This window comes from Callithrix jacchus, chromosome 5 (genome assembly GCF_049354715.1).
Source record: "Callithrix jacchus isolate 240 chromosome 5, calJac240_pri, whole genome shotgun sequence".
Classification (NCBI taxonomy): Eukaryota; Metazoa; Chordata; class Mammalia; order Primates; family Cebidae; genus Callithrix; species Callithrix jacchus.
This window is the reverse complement of record NC_133506.1, coordinates 67,208,596-67,229,492: the sequence shown is the minus strand read 5'-3', so window position 1 is coordinate 67,229,492 and position 20,897 is coordinate 67,208,596. Positions and strand designations below refer to the sequence as shown.

General features: G+C 55.6%; 4 protein-coding genes across 26 annotated transcripts in view; 2 read left to right on the top strand and 2 right to left on the bottom strand.

The window, feature by feature from the left end:
• The window catches only part of P2RX5 (purinergic receptor P2X 5), a 47,457-nt gene extending 35,841 nt beyond the window's left edge, over nt 1-11,616 (top strand). For 6 of the 21 annotated variants that reach the window (XM_078372508.1, XM_078372502.1, XM_078372505.1 and 3 more), the window contains 7 exons: nt 476-609; nt 1,120-1,213; nt 1,330-1,395; nt 4,737-4,819; nt 5,638-5,829; nt 9,734-10,001; nt 11,003-11,616. In XM_078372508.1, the coding sequence (XP_078228634.1) occupies nt 476-609; nt 1,120-1,213; nt 1,330-1,395; nt 4,737-4,819; nt 5,638-5,829; nt 9,734-9,917 (753 nt within the window). In that variant the 3' untranslated portion in view covers nt 9,918-10,001; nt 11,003-11,616. Of the gene's footprint in view, nt 1-475; nt 610-1,119; nt 1,214-1,329; nt 1,396-4,736; nt 4,820-5,637; nt 5,830-7,073; nt 7,826-9,733; nt 10,002-11,002 lie in introns of all 21 variants that reach the window. The other 15 variants (XM_078372512.1, XM_078372503.1, XM_078372509.1 and 12 more) reach the window with 5 other exon arrangements.
• A 99-nt stretch (nt 11,617-11,715) lies between these two features.
• On the bottom strand, nt 11,716-15,388 carry EMC6 (ER membrane protein complex subunit 6). Of its 2 annotated transcripts, none has more exons than XM_002747837.5 (2): nt 15,210-15,388; nt 11,716-15,094 (listed from the first exon to the last, which is right to left on the bottom strand). In XM_002747837.5, exon 2 carries the CDS (start codon nt 15,043-15,045, stop codon nt 14,713-14,715), a length of 333 nt encoding a protein of 110 aa, XP_002747883.1. In that variant the 5' UTR covers nt 15,046-15,094; nt 15,210-15,388; the 3' UTR covers nt 11,716-14,712. The 2 variants fall into 2 exon arrangements, with proteins under 2 accessions (XP_002747883.1, XP_008994647.1); XM_008996399.2 differs by having other exon boundaries at nt 15,298-15,388.
• Nucleotides 15,389-15,564: 176 nt separating this feature from the next.
• LOC118153673 (uncharacterized) lies at nt 15,565-17,881 on the bottom strand. 2 transcript variants are annotated; one of them, XM_035299469.3, is made up of 3 exons: nt 17,613-17,881; nt 17,407-17,507; nt 15,565-16,255 (listed from the first exon to the last, which is right to left on the bottom strand). In XM_035299469.3, the coding sequence occupies exons 1-3, from the start codon at nt 17,736-17,738 to the stop codon at nt 15,565-15,567; spliced, it is 918 nt and encodes a 305-aa protein (XP_035155360.1). In that variant the 5' UTR covers nt 17,739-17,881. The 2 variants fall into 2 exon arrangements, with proteins under 2 accessions (XP_035155360.1, XP_035155362.1); XM_035299471.3 differs by lacking the exon at nt 17,407-17,507 and having other exon boundaries at nt 15,603-16,255.
• Nucleotides 15,602-20,479, top strand: TAX1BP3 (Tax1 binding protein 3). The gene is made up of 4 exons (XM_035299472.3): nt 15,602-15,720; nt 18,653-18,772; nt 19,215-19,292; nt 19,559-20,479. Exons 1-4 carry the CDS (start codon nt 15,682-15,684, stop codon nt 19,694-19,696), a joined length of 375 nt encoding a protein of 124 aa, XP_035155363.1. The 5' UTR covers nt 15,602-15,681; the 3' UTR covers nt 19,697-20,479.
• The last annotated feature ends 418 nt before the right edge of the window (nt 20,480-20,897 follow it).

Below are 20,897 nucleotides of genomic sequence, written 5' to 3'. Positions count from 1 at the left end.
GAGGACTCCTGGGGTGAGGGTGGCCCTGCAAAGTCACCCACTCCCAGGGACACACTGTTTTCAGAATGAGCTGTGACACAGCCAGGTTTCTGCAGTGCTCAGGCCACGGGCACTCAGTGAGGGCCAGACTCAGCACCTGCTGTGCAGTTCTGTGTCCTCAGGGCCTCTGCTGAAGGGGAGCCACACGGAGCCCATTGGCGAATTCTGGCTGGAGTATGAGGTGCCTGTACAGAGGAGAGGCTCACCCTGGGTGGCTCCCTTCCCCCTGAAGAATGAAGGAGGCAGCCCCGGGGCTGGGTGATGTGGTGGTCTCAGCACCCCCATGGGTGGGACTAAGCCTCCCGGAGAGGCATCTGGAGGGGCTGACCTCATGCCTGAGCACCTCCTCTTGTCCAGCGCTGGTGAAGGGCCAGCCTGTAACACCCTCCATCTCCAGAAAGCTCCTCGCGCTGACCCTTGTCTCTCTTTTATCAAGGGTGGTGTGATAGGAATTAATATTGAATGGAACTGTGATCTTGATAAAGCTGCCTCTGAGTGCCACCCTCACTATTCTTTTAGCCGTCTGGACAATAAGCTTTCAAAATCTGTCTCCTCTGGGTACAACTTCAGGTAACAGCGGCCTGTGCCCCCTTCTGACCTGACCGTGATCAGTGGCACTCCTCTGGGTGCCAGCATGATGAGACCCCTTCCTGGGGGTGGGCGTCAGAGCAGGAAGTGCAGGGACAGATGGCCAAGGAGAGGTGGGGACCACAGCAGAGTGGCCAGCGACCGAAGCTGGGGGTGCCTTGGGGGAGAGGAGTGTGTGTTCTCACCTGTTCTCTCTGTAATGCTGAGGCCTGCTGCCTCTGCTGCGTTCTTTCCACCAGCGCTTTGTCGTGCCGGGGGTTGGTTGCTCAGAATGGGGCAGGAAAGCCTTGCTCCTCGGGGAATGTCTGGCGGGGATTTCAGAGCTAGATGAGTCTTGGTTTTGGCTCAGTGAGAGGGTCTGCACACCTCTCCTGGGGTTGCTGAGAGTCAGAGTCCCAGGAGTCCTCCGAAGTCCCCAGAGCAGATGCATCTGTGCTGCCCAAAGAGGGAAGGCCAGGCAGGCTGAGGCTTCCCCCGGCCTGTCTCCCTCAGATTTGCCAAATATTACCGAGATGCATCCGGGGTGGAGTTCCGCACCCTGATCAAAGCCTACGGGATTCGCTTTGACGTGATGGTGAATGGCAAGGTGTGTGGGTTCTCCTGTTCTGAGGCTGGGCAGGGTGGGGTGGGGGACATTGGGAGGGGCCCTGGGGACCCCGCTGTCCACCCAGCCTCATTCACTCACCTGTCTCTATCTTCCAGGCAGGGAAGTTCAGCATCATCCCCACCGTCATCAACCTGGGCTCTGGGGTGGCGCTCATGGGTGCTGTGAGTACCTCCCCCCCCCCCGCTTCCCACCCTCTGCCCTGGTGGCAGCATGGCAGGGAGAGGGAGGCGCAGCTCAGGACCCAGTGCCCCCAGAAAGAACCAGAGCTGGCAAGAACAGAGTGGGCATGAGAAAGACGGCTTTCTGGGGGTACACGCCCTGCCAGTGGTCCCCAGGTAGCAGCCACAGCCTGAGCCACTTTCCATAGCAGGGGGGCATCTGCCTGTAGCTCTGCAGCTGTGGGTGGGTTTGGGTCAGTCCCCAGCCAAGGCATGGCTGGGATGTCCCCAGGTCCCCACATGAGTCCCCGAGCTTCTAAAGTCTCCATCTCTACTTCTGCTAAAAGAGGGCAGGATTAAAAAAAAAAAAGAGGGCATGATTGGGCTACAGGTTCTGACCTGGGTGCTACTGACTTTTGGGGCTAGATAATTCCTTGTTGTGGACTTAAGCACCTCCTCTGAAGTGCCTGGAAACCTTCCACAGTGCACAGGGGGCGGTCCTGGGTGTCGCAGGATGTTCTGTTTATTTTGTTTTCTATTTCATATTTCACACTTTTCCAATCTAATACTATGTATTTTCCCAGCCCCTGAGGATGTTGATTTCGGAGACAGAGTCTTGTGTGTTACGCAGGCTGGAGTGCGGTGATGTGAGCATGGCTCGCTGCAGGCTTGAACTGCTGAGCTAAGCATCCTCCCGTGTCAGCCGCCCCAGTAGCCAAGACTGCACATGCACAACCACGCGTGGCTAATTTTTAAATTTTTTGTATAGTTGGGGGTCTCACTATGTTGGCCAGGCTGGTCTTGAACTCCTGACCTCAGATGATCTGCCTGCCTCGCCCTCCCAAAATGTTGGGATTCCAGGCAGGAGCCACCTTACCCAGCCCACTGTAATAAGAGCATTCCCAGTTAGTTTCTACCCACGAGATGTCAGGGGCACTCTCCCCTGCAGTTGTGATGACCAGAAATACCTGATGGGAAGCAAAATCCCAGCTGGCTGAGAACCTGCCGACTCAAAGGCTGAGAGGCAGGGAAGACGGCCCTGTGAGAGGTGGCCTTCAGCGGGGCCCAGTGGGGCCCAGCGGGGCTCGCAGGAGAGGAGGTGCAGTGGCTGAGGGCAGGGAGGGGTGTCCTGAGTCTGCTCTGCCCCTTGGTCCTGCCAGAGGTTTTGAAAGCCAGGGCAGTTATCAGTGGGTGGCTGATACCCATCCCGGCAGGTCCCTTTCCCAGGTTTCCAGCAACCTCTTCCCTCACTTCACTGCCTGTGGACGCAAAAGAGCACCACTGGCAGAGTCCACCGGGACCCAGGGTGACTTTTGTTGAGGCGGGAAAAATTGTGTCCTGTACCAGGAGTCAAACAGGCCATCTCCTGGGAGGGGGTCGAGGAAAGTAACCCCACATGGATCCCTAACTGCAGGCAGCACCGCGAGGGGCCTGGATCTTTGTGTCTGTTACTTTCTTAGAGAGGGCCCAGCTTCAGCCACCTCACTCGCTCTTCCTTTTCTTTTTTTCTTTACTTTCTCCTTCCTTTTTTCCTTCTCTCCTTCCTTCCTTCCCTGCCTCTTGCCTTCCTCCTCTTCCCTCCCTCCCTCCTTCCTTCCTGCCCCCCCCCCCACTTTCTTTCTTTCTGGAGACAGAGTCTCGCTCTGTCCCCCGGGCTAGAGTGCAGTCATGTGATCTCAGCTCACTGCAACCTCCACCTCCCAGGTTCAAACGATTCTCCTGCCTCAGCCTCTCGGGTAGCTGGGATTACAGGCATCCGCCACCACGCCTGGCTAATTTTTGTATTTTTAGTAGAGACGGGGTTTCACCATGTTGGCCAGGCTGGTCTTGAACTCCTGATCTCAGGTGATCTGCCCACCTTGGCCTCCCAAAGTGCTGGGATGACAGGCGTGAGCCTCTGCGCCTGGCTGGGTCATCATTTTCTTGTGATATGAGTAAAATGTGAGCACAGGACCTCTGGGGACAGACCCATGAACTGGAGGTGATAGCGCAGGAAGAGCTGGTGGTTAGGCTTAGGCGTGGGGGGTGGTCTCTGGGGAGCAGGGAATTGGTAAACAACACTTCTGGGATCTGGGGGATGTTGTGCAGCACCCAGGGTCGGGGGCAGGCTTCCTTGTCGGCCCATCCTCCAGCCCTCCCCACCTCCACCCAGCTCCATCCTTCAAGCCCCAACCCCACCCTGTCTGTGGGTAGAGTCGCCCTTTGCTGGAGAAGACGGGCAGCTGCCTGGCCTGCTCTGGTCCCACCTTTTCAGGAGGGAGGGGCCAAGCGGGGTCGTTTACCGATCATTTTTCTTTTTGTTTGTTTGGTTTTGTTTTGTTTTTTTGAGACGGAGTCTTGCTCTGTCACCCAGGCTGGAGTGCAGTGGCATAATCTCAGCCCACTGCAACCTCCGCCTCCCGAGTTCAAGCAATTCTCCTACCTCAGCCTCCCGAGTAGCTGGGATTACAGGCACCTGCCACTATGCCTGGCTAATTTTTATATTTTTATATAAACATGTTGGCCAGGCTGGTTTTGAACTCCTGGCCTCAGGTGATCCGCCCACCTCGGCCTCCCAAAGTGCTGGGATTCCAGGCGTGAGCCACCCTGCCCGGTACCCATCATCTTTCTTTGAGTGGCACCATAGTGTCTTTGTTGATTAGAACCCTTCCAACCCATCTCACACTGACTGCCACAGGGATCTTTCTAAATGCCAACATTCTGGCATGGTGCCTCTGCCACGCCTAAAGGATGAGGACCGATGCTCCGAAAACATCCTAAGGAGCCTGCAGGCCGGTCACCATCCACCTCCTCCCACTCTTCCCCCACTGGCCTGCTTCCCGGGCACAGGCTGTTTCTCCCTCGTGATGCCCTTCTACATCTTTGTCTTGTATAAACTCCTATTCAGCCCTTAAGGATGAAGAGGGACCCTCCCCAGGCTGAGTCAAGTCCTGTCTGGGTCATAATTGACATACCTGTCTCCTGCACCAGAGGGAGAATCCCCAGAAGGTCTCTCTAGTCCAGATCCCCCCTGTACCCCAATGTAGTCCCTGGCACGTGTGGGTGCCCAGCAGACGTGCTGAAGGAGCGATTGGGTAGGGTCTGGGTGGTGTGGGGTCAGGAGTGCCTGGCCTGAGAGATCCAGGAGCTCCAGTCCAGCTTGGGCTCCAGCATGGACCCACTTTGTGGTCTCGGACAAGGACGCCCCTTCCTGAGCCCAGTTTCCTCATCTGTTAAGTGGGAACAGTGGTGCCTCCCTTAAGAGCTATTACAGGATCAAAGGGGATGAAGGGGATGAAGCTGCCAAATGGCCAGTGCTCCCGGGAGCCTGGGATTCTGAATCCAGGCCCTCAACTCTTTTGCAGGGGGCTTTCTTCTGTGACCTGGTACTCATCTATCTCATCAAAAAGAGAGAGTTTTACCGCGACAAGAAGTACGAGGAAGTGAGGTCAGTTCTGCTGGGGGCAGCCATGTGGAGCGCCCCGCTGGCGTCCAGCCTTTACAGATATGATGTGGGCGGTGGGGGTGGGTGGCAGGGGCTGGAGGGTGGGGGAGGGTGAGGAGCGTTCAGAGTCCGTGCTCTGCAGAACTGGACTGGGCCTCGGCAGCCCAGCCGTGGAAGGAGAGGGTGCTGTGGCAGCGCAGCAGGAGGCGGAGTTCAGCCTCCGTCTGATGTTGGACCTGTCTCATCTCTGGGGGATGAGAGAGGTGGTTTACGAACGGTGTGTCTGCAGCACTTCTGTTTGGGGGTTTTGGACTTAGTGGTCCTGGTGGTCTGGGTTGAGGGACGCTGAGTGGTAAAGGAAAGGAAAAACAGGCATTTTCTTCTGCAGCAGTTTCCTGGGCAATGGGTTTGGCAGGGTGTGTTTGTTGAGTGCAGAGCACAGCATGGGTGGGGAACCCCGATGATGGGGTGGGAGGGGAGGGAAGAGGTTATGGCCTTTGGGGAAGGCTTTCTGGAGGCACGGGGATCAGAATGGGAATTGGGACACACACCTTAGTACTCGCTCGGTGCCCCCACAGCCTGGGACAGTGGGCGTAGGGGCCGCCTGTGTCATTCGCCGTGATGGAACTCAAGCTGTGGCCTGAACCCCAGCCCTGGGTTGCAGGGTGTGCCCTGACCCTGTCTGCAGGCTGAGCCGCACCCACAGTCCTCAGTGTGCTGCTGGAGGACGCAGGGGGCCTGCAGGGCAGGGATTCTCCCAGGCCCCCGTGTCGGAGGTACCACGCAGGGCCATCCCAGTTAACAGATTGTGTCTCGTCCAGGGGCCTAGAAGACAGTTCCCAGGAGGCCGAGGACGAGGCATCGGGGCTGGGGCTATCTGAGCAGCTCACATCTGGGCCGGGGCTGCTGGGGATGCCGGAGCAGCAGGGGCCGCAGGAGCCACTCGAGGCAGAGCGGAGCAGCGGTCAGAAGGGGAATGGCTCGGTGTGCCCGCAGATCCTGCAGTCCAGTAGGTGAGGTGCTGCTGGGCAGGGAGCCCGAGAACTGGTCCCCTTAGCTGCCGAGTCCCTGGATGGCCAGGGATGCGTGCCGTGCTGTGCCCGTGCTCAGACGATAACAGTGCCCTGTTAGCTGGCACCCGCTCTCTGTACTCTCGGTATATGTTAACTCTTTAAGCTACCTGAATGAGGTGGACATCAATCTTCCCCATTTTATGAGTGAGGAAACTGAGGCACAGAAAGGCTCAGTAATTTGCTCAAGTCACACAGCTGGTGAAAGCAGAGCTGATGTGAATCCCGCAGTGACTGTAGGATGTGGGTCTCCTGAGTCTCTGCCTCCGCCAGATATCTCTGCACTGCGGTCAGATGACCAACCCCCTTCCGTCCCTCCTCTGTGTACGATTCTGGGGCTGCCCCAGCCTCCTCAAGAGGGTGCTAGCCGTGCTGCCAGGGGGTCCTCAGGCCGCGCTCCCTGTTGGTGCTGGCTTCTCTGCAGATGCGGCTCAGCCTGCATGGGAAGGGTGCCTGGCTGAGTCAGGGCCTGTCAGAGGCCTGCTCCTCATCTGCTTCGTGGTGTGCCTGTGCAGTGAGCAGCAGGTGCCTGGCCCTCTCTGTGCCTTGTTTTCCATTTTTTCCCCTCCCAGTGGGGGCTGGACACAGACTGGGCTTCTGTGACTCTCTTGTAAACCACACTCCTGGATGGCCTTTGCCCTGGCCCCAGCTTTCGTTCCTTGCTGGTTCAGGGATTGGCAGCGTCCAGCTAGGAGCTGAGTCCAGGCAGGGGAGGAGCGAGAAACAGATGGGGATGGTGAGAGAGGGAGGCAGGGGCTGCAGCGGTGGGGAAGGAGGCTGGAGGCTGGGCGTCTGGATGGGGCAGGCCCAGAACCCGGCAACCATCCCGTGCTCCCTGAGCTCTCCCTTCCTCAGTGCTCACCTGAGCTCCTACCGAGAGCAAGCAGGAAGCCCGGCCACCTGGCTTGTCTTGGCTGAGCCTTGCTGCGGCTGTGGGCGGCTCCGGACTCACGGGCCCACGCTCCAGCTGCCACGGCAATTCCCGTTGCTCCTTGCCCGGGCAACTCCAGCGGCTTCTGCCCGAGCATCTCCACATGCTCGGCTTCCGCAGGAGCCCTGGCACACTGCGCTCTCTCTGAATGCTCCGTTTGCGGTGCTGCTGAGAGCTCTGCTTCGTCTGCTGAGGCCAGCCCACCCTCCGGCTCCAACAGTCCTCTGCCCTGTGTGCCCCTCCCGCCCACACACAGGTCTGGCCCCCTGCAGAAGGCACAGGCGGATCAGGAGCAGCGGCAGACCCCACAGATGGTGGAGACGTAGCCAGGGCTGTCAGCTACCATCAGTGTTGCCGGGGACGTTGGGGCCAGAACCAACCGCAGCTCTGAACTGGCAACAGGAGTCTGTGCCTGCATGAGACAGGGGCTTCCAGGCCCTCTCTCCTGCACTCTGGGATCTTGCTGCAAGCTTTCATTGTGTGAGGAGGGGAGCCTCCCTATGGCCAGAGGGGCTCAGAGCTGGAAGGAGACCCTGGAGCAGGTGTCCAGGAAAAGGGGCAGGCCAGGGCCTCAGTGGAACTAGTGCTTTAATCTTCTCTGAACAACCTGGCTGCACCTTCGCTCATTCACAAGTGCAGTAAACACGTATCCATGCATGCTGTGTGCTGGGCCCGATCCAAGAGGTGCTTAAACGAGATGCTGACCTGCCATCAGAGAGAGGGCCTGTGTCTATTTCCTCCAAAGTCAACAGAGGCGTCACAGCCAGGCCTGGCCACTCCTGCTGGCCTTTAGCGTCTAGCGGAGTTTCAGAAATCCCTTCTGAAATCCCTTCGGAGAATGATGGTTGCCCAGAGAGAGCTCTTGGACAGCACCCAGCGGGACATTTGGCCTTGCCCAAGGATAAAATTTAAAGGTGGCCATGGAGGCAAGCGGGAAAGGACTGGACCAGTCGGGAGGCAGGGGGCAGCTGGCTCTTAGGAAGAGAAGCCAGCTCCAGGGGAGTCTAGGTAAGATGGGGAAGGGGAGGCAGGGAGGCTTCTGCTCAGTCGGACTCCCCCAGCCTCGGGAAGCTGGGGGAATACGGACTTGAACAGATGGGAGGTGCATTTGCATTGGCACTGTCGGGCTTCCCTCTCATCAGAGGTGGGACCTGAAGTGCTAACAAGATCAAGGATGGGCTGAGTTAGGGAGGCCCTTGCTTCCCTCTTCCATCCCCACCTGTGTCCCGGCCACACCTACCTGCTGCACCCTCAGCTGCAGTCTCCCTCCATCGCTGTACAGCCTTGCTTTTTTTTTTCTTTTTGAGACGGAGTCTTGCTCTGTCACTCAGGCTGCAGTGCAATGGTGCCATTTCAACTCACCGCAACCTCCGCCTCCTGGGTTCAGTCTATTCTCCTGCCTCAGCCTCCGAGTAGCTGGGACTACAGGCATGTAGTACCACGCCTGGCTAATTTTTGTACTTTTAGTAGAGACAGGGTTTTGCCATGTTGGCCAGGCTGGTGTCGAACTCCTAACCTCAGGCGATCTGCCCGCCTTGGATTACAGGTGTGAGCCACCGTGCCCGGCTGAGCCTTGCTATTTAAAGTGGGGTCCAGGGACTAGAGCCTGCTGGAAATGCAGGTCCCAGGCCCCCTCCCTTCTCCTCCTAAATCAGAACCTGTGGTTCAACAGGATTCTGACGTGATTTGTGTGCACAGTGACGTTTGGGAAGCCTTGGTTCTGAGGGGAAAAAGCCCAGCTTTGGTGGACAGAGCCAATTTCGAGGTCAAATTTAGATGCATGCTATCAAGAGATCAAGAGGCTTTCTCCCCACCCTGAACCTAGCAGTATGCTCAGCTGATTTAGGTTAAAATATTTTGACTAGGTAATACTTATATGATTCAAAGTTTAAAAGGTGCAAAAGAATAGTCAGCAAAAAGCAACCCTCCCCCTCCCCGTGCCCCAGAGGCAGCCAGTGTTAACTAATGCAAGAGTCCCCCTGACTTTGCTGAGAACTTGCCTGGTTCCTTACACATTCACTCTGCACCAGTTCTGCACCAGTGAGGCTGGTGACCAGACAGCTCTCTGCAATTATAAAACTTCTCCTGATGCTGGCACGTAAGACTGAGTCTCCTCTGTCAAAAACAGACATGGTCGGGCGCATTGGCTCATGCCTGTAATCCCAGCACTTTGGGAGGCTGAGATGGGCGGATCACCCCAGGTCAGTTGTTCAAGACCAACTCGTCCAATAGGGTGAAACCCTGTCTTTACTAAAAATACAAAAACCGGGTGTGGTGGTGGACACCTGCAATCCCAACTACTCAGGAGGCTAAGGCAAGAGGATCGCTTGAACCCAGAGGGTGAAGGTTGCAATGAGCCGAGATCGCGCCATTGCACTCCAGCCTGAGAGAAAAGAGTGAGACTCTGGCTCAACAAACAAACAAAGGGACATAAAGTACATTTCCGTCCTGGGCTTGGGAGCTACTGTAGCTCTTCTCCTACCCCACTGTATCTGAGTTGTCTCCCTGTAAACCTGAGGTGAGAAGCTTGAAGCTCATCCCTCGCCACTGCCCAAGCCACCTGGCAGAAAAGTCCTCCAGGGCTGCCCCGACTCCATCAGTCCCAGCACTGTTTGGGCAGCTCCCTGGAAGCATCCTCTTTGGAGGGGTTCTCTCTGCACACAGGGAGGTGGGGTGAGAACATCCTTCCGCTGAGGCTTTGCAGAGAAGGGACCTGGCAGGTGTCTTCGAGACTTTTACGGGGGCCCAGGGGCATGGTCTCCAGAACAGCAACCTTCCTGGATGGAGCAAGCAACTTCCCCACTTTGGGTTGTCTGGGAAGGGAGCCTGCCACAAGCCCAGGCTGCTCTCTGATTAGAAAGTGAAGATCCAGGCTGGGTTCGGTGGCTGATGCCTGTAATCCCCGTACTTTGGTAGGATGAGGCGGGCAGATCACCTGAGGTCAGGAGTTGCTGACCAGCCTGGTCAACATGGCGAAAACCGGTCTCTACTAAAAATAAAAACAATTAGCTGGGTGTGGTGGTGTGCACCTGTAATCCCAGCTACTCGGGAGGCTGAGGCAAGAGAATCACTTGAACCTGGGAGGCGGAGGCTGCAGTGAGCCGAGATTGTACCACTGCACTCCGGCCTGGCAACAGAAACTCCGTGTCAAAAAAGAAAGTGAAGATCCAGGTGATCCACTTAGGTGTGTGACTTCCTCACTGAAGCAAACAAAGCCTTGTATTTTATAACTTGGTTAGTTTTAGGTTTGGGAGGAAGCAAAAAGGCAGGGGTCAGGGCTGCTAGTTTGTAACCAGATTTCAAAATGGCTGGCAGAAGCTACAGAACCTGAGGAAAGTTATACTATTTGTTTCAAATTGCAGCAAAAATGTCTTCCTACAGTTAGTAGTTCCTACAGCCAGGAAGTACTTATGGAGCGCCTGGGATGTGTCAGGTGCCAGACCTGACGACGCTGCTGAGGCAGGGCTGAGCATCACCAACACAATCCCTGCCCTCAAGGGTTTCCAGTCTAACGGCGAGTAGACCCTTAATCCAGTGATCATGCCTGTCATCCCGCAGGAAATGGGGTGTTGCAGAGTTCAATGAGTAGCCAGAGGTTTCCCCAAGGAGGTGACCTATGAGTTGAAATCTGAAAGGGTATAGCAGCCTAACTAGGTGACAGGGAAAGCATTCCAGGTAAGGGACACACAGGTGTGAAGAGGTGCTCTGACATGGGTAGGTGCAACTGAGAACCTGGGCGAGGGCCACAGACAGGAGGCAGGCTTGGTGAGGCTTTTGTTTAATCTTACAGTTGACTGTCGTTAACTGTAAGGGTTGTCCCTTTAGACTTCACTTCCTTAGAGGACTGACTCAGGCTCATTGTTTCCCCCAGCCAGCCACGAGTTCCAGTGGTCTCTTTACTGTCCATTGGGGCCCCATGCTCAGAAGAGCCAGGGATCCCATGACAGCTTCTGGACTGCCACTCTTCCAGTTTCCTTGTTTTTTGCACAGCTCCCGGCTCCCATCTTTTTTCTGCATAATCTTGGTGCAAGAGTGGGAGGCTCATTCATTTGATGGAAACTGGCTTTTAAATGGGGAGAAGTGAAGCAGGAACTCGAGCTCCTTTTCAACTTGGGCACTGGTAGCCTCATCGGGAAGATGAGTGTGCCAGCCTCTCAAGAGCTGCTCTCTGTTCTGATATTCCAGGAGCACGTGAAATGCCTGTGCTTATGGTCAGGCCTATCCTAAATCCAGCCATCTAACACTGAGTTACCCATGCCTTTGGGAATGCTGTGAGCTGCCCAACAGGAAATTTGTACGTCGGGTGCTATCAATGTCACACCACAGGGACCAGCCATGAAAGAGCAAAGTGACCTCCACGTCCGATGCTGGGGCCACCAGGACTGACCCATCATGGCTGTCTTTCTGCGCCCTCCCCCCGCCCCCCCACTCCACCACCTTCAGTTCTTCCATTCTCCGTGGCTGGCTTCCTGCACTGGGGAATGGGCTGTAAGTGGAGAACATTGTTCTTGTTTCCTTGAGCACCTCAGAATGGCATCTTGCCTGTCTGGAAAAGGGCTCCATTTGGCTCCACCCACTCCCCTCCCCAAGCGCTGCCGCTTTCCTTGGAGTGTACCCTGAGGGGATCCAAGAACCTGCTCTCCTGAAGACACTGCCTTCCTGCCCGCTGTCTGCCTTCCATTACACCAGGACACAATTAAATTGGGGAAGACGGCAGACACTTTCTGGGACCCACCCAATATATGTATTCGCTGACGCTCTTCTTTGGCCCTAAAACAATAAATTGTGTCAATTTCAAATGTGTTCTGATTTTCTCCCCTTCATGTCTTCATGTTTACCCCGTATTTTAAAGGAAAATGTAAGAAGGCAAGAGCAAAAGAGGCAGACACAAGAAACAATTAGCAAGTAATGTATAATGTATTATGTTCCTCATTATCTTGCAAAGAAATTCAAATTATGAAAACACTTTAAATGAACAACTTAAATGATAGGTTAGGAAGGCACTGATAAAGCAGGTACTTTGCATTCAGTGAGTGTAATCAACTCTAGAAATCATGTGGAATCAAGCTTTATCCTCTGCTGTAGGAACTTAGCAGATCTCAAAACAGTATAAACGCAGACATTCATTGCAGTGTTTTCATAGTAGTGAACATTTCAAACTTACTGCCCAATAATAGGGAGATGGTTAAGTACATCAGCTCACTCATCCCTCTTCCTTTTCCTCCTCTCCTACCAGGGAGGACTCCCTCTGCTTCTCCTTTACAGCAGGAATGAACCTTCCCTTCCCACTGGGAGGAGGCTGAGAGGATTGACGTGTGCAGAACTGCAGTGGTGGGCAGAGAAGGGCTGACTGGGGTAGGAAGGCAAAGCTATGGACTCAGCTTCTCCTTGGTGTCGTGTGTGTGGCCCTGAAGCCGACACAGAATTTAACAAGTCTGGGTCCCAGAGCCACTTCCATGACTGGCCATGGGCCACCCTGTGAAAAGGGGACTTGGATTCAAGCTCTCAGATCCCCTTTTAATTTAAAACAGATTCTTTTTTTAAAAAGTCCAAATGTGATTACATCACTTCAGACTAAAAACTTCCAAAGGCTTCCCCCGTTTGCTCTGAGATCGAGGCCAGAGCAAATGGGAAGTCACTGCAGCCTCAGTCTCCTAGGCTCAAGTGATCTTGATCCTCCCATCCCAGCCTCCTGAGTAGCTGGGACTACAGGCTCATGCCCCATCCCCAGGACTGCCCTCCATGATCTGGTCTGGGTCTACTCTGTGGCCTCTTCTCACACTCTCTAAATATGGGCATGTTCCCTCTTGCCCAATGGGTTGCAAACATGCACTCTCCTGAAGGTAACGCCTTCCCCACACTTGGCTGTTACTCACCTTTTGGGTCTCGGATGTAATGTTATTCCCTCAAAGAAGCCTTCCTTGACCTCCATCCCCTAAGTCGGGCTAGGTGTGCTATGTCTTTTTCATAGCACTTACTATAATTTAAGTATTTGTGAAATTAGGTAATGCTGGTCTCCCCAGTTAATGTTAAATCCAATGAGCAACATCTTGTTCACTGCTGTCATTTCTTTTAAGACAGGGTCCTGCTGTTGCCCAGGCTGAAGTGTAGTGGCACAGTTGTGGCTCACTGCGGCCTCTACCTCCCGGGCCCAGGTGATCCTGATCCTCTCACCTCCGCCTCCTGAGTAGCTGGGACTACAGGCACATGCCACCACACCTGGCTAATTAAAAAAAAAAAAAAAAGTTTTTTTCATAGAGATGGATGTCTATGTTGCCCAGGCACTGGACTCAAGCCATGGCCTCCCAAAGTGCTGGGATTACAGCGTGAGCCACTGCAGTCAGGCAATTACTATAATTCTAATGCATTATTTCTCAACTAAACACATGCACTTTATTCTAAGATAACCCTCCTGACAATAATCATGGATTAACACATATATAGGTGTTTACACCCTAAACCACCCAAAAGTTCAGCTTAAATGCCCAAACAGGTTTTTTGTTGTTTACGATGGAGCCTTGCTCTGTCGCCTAGGCTGGAGTGCAGTGGTATAATCTTGGCTCACTGCAACATCTACCTCCCGCGTTCAAGCGATTCTCCTGCCTTAGCCTCCTGAGTAGCTGAGATTACAGGTGCCCACCATCATCCCCAGCCAATTTTTATGTTTTATTTTAGTAGAGACGGGGTTTCACCACGTTGGCCAGGCTGGTCTCGAAGTCCTGAACTCAGGTGCTGCGCCTGCCTCAGTCTCCCAACATGCTAGGGATTACAGGCGTGATGGACTGTGACCAGCCTAAATGTCCAAACAATGTTTAATCTTCCCTAGTCATATTCTAAAAACAAAAACAGCTTGACTTTATTTTTTCTTATGGAAAAGACTGTCACTAAATAAAATGGAACTGAAATGACACCATTCATACCTGAAGTAGTGGTTAGAGGGAGGGAACACTGGCCTGTGAAAGGCACACCCAGCCAACATAGCAAGAGCAAATTAACAGACCTGCATTTGAATCCTGGCTCTGTCTCTTCCTACCTTCACCTCCTCTGGCAAAAGTTATTTAACCTCTCTGAGCCTCAGGTTCCTCACCAGGGAGTTAACAATAACATCTACCCTGTAAAGTTATTGCTAAAATTAAATGAGAGATTCGGTGTAAAAAATAGAAGTCACAATGCCAGGCATATGGGGAACTTTTTTCTTCTTCTAAGACAGAGTCTCCGTCTATCACCCAGGCTGGAGGGCAGTGGCATGGTCTTGGCTCACTGCAAACTCCACCTCCAGGGTTCAAGCCATCCTCCTGCCTCAGCCTCCCAAGTACGTGGAATTGCAGGCGTGCACCCCCACACCCGGGTAATACTTAATATTTGTATGTTTAGTAGACAGGGTTTCGCCATGTTGGCCAAGCTGGTCTCGAACTCCTGACCTCAAGTTTTCTGCCTGCCCTAGCCTCCCAAAGTACTGGGATTACAGGCGTGAATTACCACGCCCAGCCTAGGGAACTCTTAATACATTAACTGTTACTGCTTCTTAGGATGTTAATAATGAGTTCTTTCCTTATGCAGGCCCTTAGGGCCCATTTCTGGATGGCCTATGTGTAAATGCAAGGACTTAACACAAGGCTATAGCCAGTCCGCGCTCTCCAGGAGTCAAATCTTGGCGCTTTTGCACCAATGGCAGACTATGCGTTAAGGTAAGAAAGAACTCTACAAAGTGTCTCACGCTTCATTTAATCTGAAGAATATTACAGGCTCTTCGTCTTCAGATATAAATTATTTATAACGTTACAGAACAAGCAGCGGATCGAACCATTTAAAAACTAGGTAAGTCTACACGGTGTTAACTTCTCGCCAGAGTCCTCCCAATCTGGTGGTTTAAAAAAGTCCCCCGGGCCCCCATTTCAGTAGACGTGCACCATGCCATAGAGGAACGTCCAGAACAGGACGTAGGTGAACAGGCCTCCGATGAGGCCTCCTGTAAAGAGAGGTCTTCGTGATTTGAAATATTTGTTCCACCTCCTTCCCGCCTTGAGAATGAGGAGCAGGGAGAGCAGGACGGAGGCGAGCAGGTAAAAGATGAAGCCGTAGAGGCCGGTGAGGCCGAGGATGCCGGCCGTGGCCCCCGACAGCGCTGACACCGAGGTCCGGCAGTAATCCAGGACGGCGGCGTTGCCCCGCACGGCCGCCTCGCTGATGAACGGCGGCCCTTCCCGCTTGGCCACCACCGCGGCCATCGCACCCCCCGGGGCTCAGTTTCTCGCTTTCTGGCGGGACAACGCGGAGCTGTAGAGAAAACCAAGTTACAAGTGGCGCCCAGAGCTCGGCGAGTTGGGTTCACGCCGCCGCCGCCCCCTCCCCCGGAGCTTCCAAGAGCTGGCACCAGTCCTGGGCCTCGGACCTTCAAGAGACGCCGAGAAGGTTGAGGGTCCGGGCCGGCCGGGAGGCGGTGGCGCGTCTGCGTTCTCCGGCCACGCTGACCCAGTTACCTGGAATACGGCGCCGGACACCGTACTTAGCGTTTCTTCAGGCGGGTAGGAGAAAAGACTCCCGCGACGCCATCTTGCGCTGAAGGCTGCCGGGAGGTCCCGGACTGCGCACGCGCCCAGATCCCACCCCGCCCTCCACGCCTGCGCCGTGGGCGCCCCGGGCACGCTCCACCCCCTCCCCCCCAGCCCTTTTTTTTTTGCGCACGCGCCGGAACTTCGGAAAGTGGAGTGGCGCTTCGGCCGGTGATTGGCTGGCGGGTGTGCTAACTATTCATGAGGGGGCGGGCCGAGCAGGGCGGCCTTTGTTAAGCAGCGAGGGCGCGGCCGCAGGAACTCTTCTGCCGGCTTCTGCGAGTGGGGCTGGGCGACCAGAGTGGGGTCGAGATGTCCTACATTCCGGGCCAGCCGGTCACCGCCGTGGTGGTGAGTGCGCTTGCGCGGGCTCCTCCTCGTCTTGGCCCGACCCCACCTCCCAGAGCGGGAAACTGACACCCCAAGCAGGTTGACAAAGCATCGAACCCGGGGTTCCTGCGAACCGGCGGCCAGGGCTCGAGTCCTCGCCTTGCCGGAGCCGGACACAGCTGCCCCAGCCACGGAACAGGGACGGCCGGGACCCGAGAGCCTCCCTAGACCCTGGACAGAGCCCAGACCGCGCGCGCGGGGCGGGGAGGGCCACGGAGCCTGGGAAAGCGCCCCCTTCCCGGGCCTTCGTGTCCCCAGCCGGGCAGCTGAGGGGGGGCGGGCGCGGATCCCGACGTCCATGAGTCGCAGCCTCTGGAATGAGGAAATGCTTCTTCCATTGCAGCCTGCGCCGCCGCCCGGAGGGAGATCTGGGGGTGGGGCTGTCCCGAGCCTGCTGTGGCAGCCCCTTCCCCCTTTCTGTCCAGCCTTGCTGCCCGGCCCAGGGTGGGCGCTCACACAGCTGGGATGAGCATTTCCTCTTCTTGGATCTCCAACCCTTAAGGCAAAAAAAGTCCAGGCCTTCTTTCTGGCACTTGAGACCTGAGGAGACCCTCTGGGGACTAGCCTAGGCCCCTGTCCACCCTCTGGCTTGTTTTAAGTGCTGGGTACTATTAGATTAGGCAGAGGGAGGGAGGCTGGGATATTAGACTCAGACGCCTGTGTCAAGGTGGGACGGGGCCTGGAGGCCAACCCTTTGGCAGAGGTGGGGAGACCCAGAAAAAAGTCTGTCTGATGGTGCTCGGCCAGAAAAGACGACGTCAAGAAAGACTCAGGTCTCCTGTCCACCTCCCGAGAGCGTTGAAAGGGAAGAAATGTCCGCCCGGTGGCCCGGTGGGCAATGGGTCAAGTGAAAGTCCCTGCCCTGGAGCCGTGGGGGCCTGCTGTGTACTCTCAGATGGGTGTGTCCAGCAGTCAGGTGGGTGGAGGCAGAGAAGTCACTGATAAAGGTGGCACTCAGGCCCAGGCCCGGAGGAAGCATTGCCAGACCAGCTGACAGCTGTCCTAAGCTTCCCCTTCCCTGCAGCCCCACACCAGCCTGGAGCTTTTTTTTTTTTTTTTTTTAACACGGAGTCTCATTCTGTCAGCCAGGCTGGAGCACAGTGGCATGATCTTGGTTCACTGCAGCCTCAGCCTCCCTAGTAGTTGGGATTACAGGCACGCACCACCATGCCTGGCAAATTTTTGTATTTTTAGTAGAGATGACCCTATGTTGGCCAGGATGGTCTCAAACTCCTGACCTCAAGTGATCTGCCCACCTCGGCCTCCCAAAGTGCTAGGATTACGGGCTTGAGCCACCTCGCCCACCCAGCCTGGCTTTTCTAGGTTCCTAGCTGCCCCAGAGAGAAGGTACCAGGTTTGCTCTTTAGCTAGAAGTGGGGCAGGGGCAGGTGAGGAGCCAAGCAAGCCACCTTCTATGTGACCTCCCGCAGCAAATCAGTGACAGCCCTGTCCCCCAACCCAAAGGCCTGTATCCTTCTGACCACGTGGAGCAGGCCTGGAGAAGCTGTTCTGGGCATGAGGACACAGGCCCAGTGGGCCTCAGGGATTATGCTGCCTGTCCCCCTCCCTCATGCCGTGATTGGTCTCACAGCCTTCCCCAAAACTATAGGCCCATGCCCCCCAATTCTAGTAACACCAGGAACATGCCTGACGTGGTGTGTGTGGCCTGGCCTCTCCCTTGAGTCTTGGATTGGGGGTGGGGTTGGACAGGCTGACTCCCCAGTCTCCACTGTCTCCCATGTAGAATTCTGAGAATATTAAAGCCACTTAGGACTCTTCCCCTGAACTCTGGCTCCATAGATCCATCTGCCTTCTGGACACCTGCCCCACAGCTCCTGGTACTCCAACTCGACCTGCTCCTCCTCCTTCTGGGTCTCCATCTGGGTGATGTGTTCAGCCAGGCGAGGTGTCTGGATGCTCCTTTGGACTCCTCCTCTGCATGAGTGCTCCCCAAGGCTGTAGATCTCCATTTTCGGCATCCTGCTTTTGTGAGATGTCCGTTCCTCTACTGACCACGAGTAGTCATTCTAGCAGCAGAGCTGACCATGCCCTGCCCTACTCAATTCCTGAGAACTCCAGTGGGTTGAGGATCAAGGTCAGGCTACTCCTCACCCCCTCAGGCTACAAAGAACCCCCTCTTTGGGAAAGCTCTTTAGGTCTAGTCTAGTTCATCATCTTTTTTTCTTTTCCCCTTCCTGTTAAAACTCTCAACTTTTGGAGTGATCTGGTTTGGCTCCTAGCATCTGCCAACTGGAGGGTGCTTGCCAAGGGCTTTGAAAGGAATCTGGCACAGTTGGGGACCACAGCCCCAGAGCATGGTGGGAGTGTCCTAGAACACTCTGCACTGCACGAGAGCAGGGCCCAGGGCTTAGGGAGATGCCCCTACTCCCCTTCCAGGACAGGATGTGGCCCCAGCCATATACTTGCAGCCTCATCTCGACGCCTAGTTCTGTGTCCCGTGCTGTACACTCGTCTCACCAACACGAATCCACAGCACCTTGAAGCCTGTGCTCTCATCCCTGTGGCCGGCAAACCCTTTCTCCCCTTTCTATGCAAGTTTGGTCTCTGCTTTTCCAGAGCACCTCCTGGGAGATGGGCCTCCCACCCACAGAAGCCGTAGCACCCTGACCCTTGGGCCAGGAGGGGCTTAGAGCATATGTTGACCAAGACTAGGGCCTGAGACTCACAGGAGAAGTGGTAACAGGCTGCGGCCAGAGGGCTGCATGGGTGGGTCGATGTGGCCAAGGTCCTTGTGCCTCCCAGGCTGCCAAGCAGCTGGATTCCTGCAGGGGCCTGGGCCCCACCCCCTTAGCATGGTGCTGAGGCTGCTGCCCACACAGCAGCCTCATTCTCCACCCACCCACCTCCCTCAACTTGCTTTTTTCTTTGCCAGCAAAGAGTTGAAATTCACAAGCTGCGTCAAGGTGAGAACTTAATCCTGGGCTTCAGCATTGGAGGTGGAATCGACCAGGATCCTTCCCAGAATCCCTTCTCGGAAGACAAGACAGACAAGGTGAGGGCGTGTGGGGTCCTGGGACCGCTCCATGGGGCACTGGAGCCTGAGATGGTGGGTCTCTGCTTCCTGGGTCTGCATGGAAGGAGCAGACCTCATCTGTCAAACCATGTTCTCTTAGAAGGCATTTGGAAGTGACCTGGTGGGAATAAGGATGGGTAGGGGTGAGGATGGGCTGCCCAGACAGAGCCCCGGAGGGGCAGGAGGCGGCCATGAGCAGCACTGGTGCATGGTGGGGCAGCCACATTGCCCTGGCTGTCTCAGAATAGTCCTTACCGATTATGTGTGCTGAGAGAGGCTAGGTGCAGGCACGGAGGGACGGCTGGCAGTGTGCCGTGCTGCCTTCTGCTCTGTGGGTAAGGGGCCAGTCTGGTGACCGCAGGGCTGGCCCCTTACCCATAGAGCAGAAGCCAGCATGGTGACTTGGGCTGCCTTGTTCCAGGGCATTTATGTCACACGGGTGTCCGAAGGAGGCCCTGCTGAAATCGCTGGGCTGCAGATTGGAGACAAGATCATGCAGGTAACAGGTGTCCCAAAGGAGGTCTGGGCCAACAGGTCTGAAGCACGTGGGTGTGGGAAGCTGCCCTGGCCTCCCAGCTGGGAGAGACTCACCGAAGTTGACTGGGAACCCAGGCTGCCGTGCCCCAGAGAACACTGGCTTTCTCTCCTGTGTCTCAGCCCTGGGATGTTAGGCTGGGGGCCTGCTTGAATGACCTGGGCCCCCCAAGCCGTCTGCTTTCAGAGCCCCAAGGGTGGGGACTGAGGGGTGTTCTCTCCCTGGGCCAGGTGAACGGCTGGGACATGACCATGGTCACACATGACCAGGCCCGGAAGCGGCTCACCAAGCGCTCGGAGGAGGTGGTACGCCTGCTGGTGACCCGGCAGTCCCTGCAGAAGGCCGTGCAGCAGTCCATGCTGTCCTAGCAGCCGCCACCGCCTGCGACTCATGCCTGCTGCCTCTTTGAACAGTAACACCACTTCCACACTCGGTCCCCATCCTGGCTTCTGCTGAGCACTGGGCCTCAGCTCAGAAGGGCAACAGCTGATCTCAGAGGCCCATCCCCGGCTTGGGGCCTCTGGGACCAGCTTTCTTCCCTGGACACGCCTGGAGCTGAGTGGTAGCTGGTCTGCTGTGACCACAGGCTCAGGCCTGACCCTGCTGCCCGGCCACAGCAGTGGGTGGGCAAGTGGGAACCACCTCCTCTTGGGAGCTGCCAAAGCTGGGAAATGTGGGGGTGGAGGGCCTTTCCCAGTTTGTCCAGGCTGCAGAGAACGGCTCCATCCCCCACCCTTGTGTGTCCACCTCTACCCCCCAGTGCCTCTGCCCATTAGGGCACTGGCCACACATCCCGCCAGAGGAGCTATGAAGGTTCACCTAACAGGAGCCAGGCAGCTCCTGCTTACTCCCACTCCCCCAGGGGTGCTGGCCTCCCCAGGGTTCACCTTCTTACAAAATTAGCTGACATTTCAGGGCAGCTCAGGATTGCCATTTTCCTCTTTGCCTGTGGGTTTAACTTTTGTATTTTTTTTAATCACAAGTTTGATAGAAAAATATTTTTATCATACTCTTCGACACCCATTCTGCTTTTGAATGTAGCTTACTGATCATGTCTGCACACTTGGAAGTGCGCAGCCTGACTCCGTTACTGTGGAAGTCACTGCCGCCCTCCCCAACATCACATGCTCAATAAACAGTGCTAGAATTCACAGGGTCTTTGCTGGGGAATGGGCTGGGGTACCTGCAGGGTGGGATACTAGGGCCAGAGCTGTGGTTTTAAGGATGGCTCCATCCCCTCATTGTTCTGGGACAAAGGTCACCTCTCCAAGGCCTACCTGCCTGGCAAGCCTGGGCCTGGTGGGGCTGTAACAGCTGCCCTGTGCTTGCCCAGAGCCACATTTGTGGGAGCTGTGGCGGGACCCTGGGGTGCATGTGCTTTCTTGGTGTTACTGTGAAGCTCCTGCTTGCTCCTAACTTCCTCTTTGCAACCTAGAAACCCCTACCTGTAAGATTCTTCAGGACACTCTGGGTGTCACAGTGAGGAACACAACCCCACGTGTTCCTGGGGGCCATCATTGGGCCAGATGGGGGTGAGCCAGAGCCCAGCTGACCTGCCTACCAGCTCTG